At 54.4% G+C, this 4,130-nt stretch overlaps 1 protein-coding gene across 1 annotated transcript in view; it reads left to right on the forward strand.

The window, feature by feature from the left end:
• Positions 1–728: 728 nt before the first annotated feature.
• Positions 729–4,130, forward strand: part of MONBRDRAFT_38502 (uncharacterized protein) — a gene marked incomplete at its 5' end in the record, with an annotated part of 4,649 nt that continues 1,247 nt past the window's right edge. Inside the window, 7 exons of the mRNA XM_001748851.1 lie at positions 729–892; positions 1,010–1,108; positions 1,952–2,330; positions 2,432–2,620; positions 2,737–3,049; positions 3,471–3,585; positions 3,716–3,825. Of these exons, the coding sequence (XP_001748903.1) occupies positions 729–892; positions 1,010–1,108; positions 1,952–2,330; positions 2,432–2,620; positions 2,737–3,049; positions 3,471–3,585; positions 3,716–3,825 (1,369 nt within the window). The remainder of the gene's footprint in view (positions 893–1,009; positions 1,109–1,951; positions 2,331–2,431; positions 2,621–2,736; positions 3,050–3,470; positions 3,586–3,715; positions 3,826–4,130) is intronic.

A 4,130-nucleotide genomic window follows, 5' to 3' on the forward strand; every position in this document is an offset into this window, starting at 1 on the left:
TCTCCCCTCTCTCCCCTCTCTCCCCTCTCTTCTTCTGTGTGTTGGTGGGAAGGTTGTGTTGGAAGCGATGATGGCGCATCATTTCTTCCCGCAAAGGAGTAAACAGACCTGCATTTGCTGCATGCATTCGAAAAAAGGCTTATCAGGAGGCCTCGATCGTCAAGTCTATGCTTAACGAGTTTGTGCTTCTCGCGAGCAACGACGCGTTCAGGTCAAGAGAACGCAACGCCGCCGCTCTTTCCTCTTCTGACCACCCCGGAACGTGCAGTGTGTGCAGAGGGGGGTGGCGCCCTCGAGCCATTACACACACACACACACACACACACACACACACACAACACACACACACACACACACACAGAGGAAGCGTGCTAAACATTTGGTATTCTAATTTTGAGAGAGCGAACACAGTGAAGTGATCGTTTTGATCTGACATTGTGTGATGTTTGCTTCACTTTCGTATCACCGGTGAAGCGCGCGCTCTCTCTCTCTCTCTCTCTCTCTCTCTCTCTCTCTCTCTCCGCCCCTCACACCTCCGGTGGTGGCTCAGCCTTGATGGTCATGGTGGTGGGGGCAGGAAGAGATGGATGGTGGTGGCTCGAGAATGCTTGCCCTCGACGCATTTGCAAATGCACATTCATACTTTTGAACATTTACAACCTTCCACTGACAGAGTGATCATCATGCTTGCCTTTTTCTCTCCCTGCCTCAGCATCGAATGGCTCACCATGATCCTGATGACTGCCTCGTTCCATTCATCAGGCTTGACGTGTGCGCCCGCCCTCGCAAGCGGACTGGGCAACATGTCAGGGGCCATCAACGCCCAGCTGACTGGGCTGCTGACCGAGGCCGGTTTTCTGCGTGATTCTGCTGCCGCGACCGAGTTTGCCCAGTACGCTTCCGCTTGGCTTTGATGCCCCAACGTCCGTCCCCCACGGCCAATCCTCTGCCCCGCTGATGCACGCATGCTTTTCCTCTTCCTCTATGTTTTTCTGGGGTCAACTACCAGATTTATGAGCAACATTTCGCCAGAAAATGCCTTTGAGCAAGCAACAGCTCTTCACGTCCTCCGACTGACAGCTCAGTCGAACACGCCCGCAGCGAAAAGGTAAGCTGGCACGCCTGCGGTCCTTTCACATCAAGTCCCTGCATTGCCCAGCTCCCCTTTCCCGTTAGTTGCATGCATTAATCGTGCATGCATTGCTCTTTGGTAAACACAACCCAGCGTTCTTCTCCAGGGTGGCTGGAAAGTACTCGACTCGTGGCTGGAAAAGTGTATCAGTGGACCTCGCCTATCCCTTCTCCGCAATATTCTCGAGGTACCATCCCCAAGGCCAAGACCTTGCCCGCTCCTCCCCAGTCCCTGCACTGCTTGCAGCATTCCAGGTCTCTCACTCATCTCCATCCACAAACATCCCACCCTACCCTTTCGTAGACATTGCTCGTCCTGCCCGTCAGTGTGGAGATTTTACAACAGGGTGAAGTGGGGCGGCGAGCCCGGGAAGCTAGCAAAATCAAGGACCCCGGTGCGCTCATATTGGCACTTTGCCCATTCACCCACCTGGTTCGGCTCGAGCTAATGCAGCACTTGCTGTCTTTGTGTAGATGTGGCCAAAAAGGGCAAGCTCCTAGTGAGCAAGTGGAAAGCCTTTATCATGCAACAGACCAAGTCAACAGCACCTGTCAAAGCCGCGACCACCACTTCTTCCAGCCAGCCCGGTTCGCCCTGCAGCTCTGCTTAAACAAAACAACAATCTCAAACAAAACTTGACATCACATCTTGATGGCTCACGTCACATGTTTTCCATATATGCCTGCCGTCCATTTGATGCAGCCGACAGAGCCGTGCCACCTAGCAAACGCCCAAAGTATGTGCCTTGCCATGTCATAAACCGAGTTTGCCGCACGTGCCGACACGTTTTGCTAATCCATCACCATCACCTTCCCGCAGAGTGACGGCAAATCCCACTTCAGCCACAGCAAACACACCTAGTCCGGCCACAACAACACCCGCCCCTGCGACTGCCAACACGCCGCCTAGCACCACCACCACTACAGCCTCTGCATCACCGAGCCGCGTACGCTCCCTTGACTTGGCTGTTGACCGCTGTGCCTACTTGCCTGCCCCGTTTTTTTGCCGCGAAAAACCGTTCAATGCCTCACCATTGCATATGCCCGCGGCATTTTTTGTGTTTATTTTCCCCTTTAGCGGCGTTCCTCCGACGATTCCCTTGATTCAGGCGCAAGCAATCCACCTCGCCGACCAAGCGTCGAGACCAAACCCGAAGTCGTCCCGCGCATGTCTAACTCACTTTCAGAGCAACTCCTGGGTGCGCTCTCCCGGTCCATCGAACTCTGACATACCCTCGGTTTCGCCTTTAACCTCCCTGTCTTTTTCTCACTCATGAACCTCTGCTCTCTCGTCTCGCAGGCGGACAAGGCAAACGCACCACTCCTGTTCGACGGTAAAGCAGCAACGACCGGCGACTCATTCCCAGACAGCCCCGTTTTGCCGCCACAGCTTATTTCACTCATCACACCATGCCCTACATCTGCATCGCGCCACGACAGAGCATCAAACACGCTGCCCAAGAAACGCGCCGTTCTGCAGGCACCGCAGGTTAGTCGATATCGAAGCGAGCTTGTGTAGCCTTTGGTTTTCTTTTTGCACCACTGCGCTGTTACCCGCAACATTTGGAGTGCCCTACTGATACGGAGCGTGGATGGCCCTTATAGACGCAACTGGTGGAGGATGAAGGCTCGGAACGAAGTGTTTCGGAGCGTCTGCGATTGCGTCGCCAGCAAGCAAGCACCGCCAGCCCTGGCAATGCCTCGCCTGGTTCGGAGGACCCGAATGACACGGCTTCCCAGTCATCGGCACCGCCACCGGTGGCAACTACGACCGCGACGACTACCGTCTCAGCGCCTAGCTCGGCCCCCATCGTGCCACCCCCTCGCCCAAAGAAACGGGTCAGGTTCCGTGAAGGCGAGGCATTGCTTCAAGTGCGCTACTATGAGCTTGATGAAGCCGAGCGCACTGACAAAAAGAGTAGGTGCCTGCTGTTCAACACTTGGCTCGCGTCATTCTCCTGACATGGTTTGCCATCCTCTTGGAAAAACAAAAGACAATTTTTGTCTGCTTTGCGCTTACGACTTTGTTTGTGATTTGTCCCAGAATCATTTGCGCAGCTTCAGCGGCAGGACCTATCGGCTGAGCGGTATGACACCCCCTCCCTTGGCCCTCTCCCGTTCGTTTTCATGATAAAGTCTCATATGCTATGTGCATCACAGCGAGACCCAGCATCGCATTCGTGAGGAGCACAAAATGGTGCCCGCGCGTGACTGGAGTCAGCCTCGCCTTGTGCGCGTCGAGAATTTTGATCAACGCCCACAGCCCGGACAGGCGAGCCTTGAGATCAAGACACAAGCTGAGCGCTGTCAACTCAAAATCCCCTTTGATTGGCACGCAGCTCATGGTATGCTGTCGCCGCAAGAGCCCCAAAATGAAGATGACACCCGGCCCAACCCTTCCCACAAACCATACACCATTCCCTTGTACTTGCTGCCGACACCACCCGCCGAGCCGTACGTATTGCCTGCGCTTGTGCCCGAGGGGATGTCCATCCTCGATGTTGCACGATATTTTCTTCCAGACGGCGCGAAAGAATGAGGATAGCACCCATCTTATTTCACTTTTCTTATGCATCTTTTGCAGGAACACTGCCAGTGGCGCTACCACCAGCAACGACAGCGCCCCACCTCCCCCTCCTTCTGCCCCACCACTGATTCTATCGGAAGAAGCCATCAACCAGCTCCTGATGCTGAGTACGTCTCGCACTTGCGTGGGCCTGTAGTTTTTGTGTGTGTGTGTGTGTGTGGGCCTGTAGTTTTTGTGTGTGTGTGTGTGTGTGTGGGCCTGTAGTTTTTGTGTGTGTGTGTGTGTGTGGGCCTGTAGTTTGTGTGTGTGTGTGTGTGTGTGTGTGTGTGTGTGTGTGTGTGTGTGTGTGTGTGTGTGTGTGTGTGTGTGTGTGTGTGTGTGTGTGTGTGTGTGTGTGTGTGTGTGTGTGTGTGTGTGTGTGTGTGTGTGTGTGTGTGTGTGTGTGTGTGTGTGTGTGTGTGTGTGTGTATGT

This window comes from Monosiga brevicollis, genomic scaffold, assembly GCF_000002865.3.
Source record: "Monosiga brevicollis MX1 MONBRscaffold_26 genomic scaffold, whole genome shotgun sequence".
In the NCBI taxonomy this organism is placed as follows: Eukaryota; class Choanoflagellata; order Craspedida; family Salpingoecidae; genus Monosiga; species Monosiga brevicollis.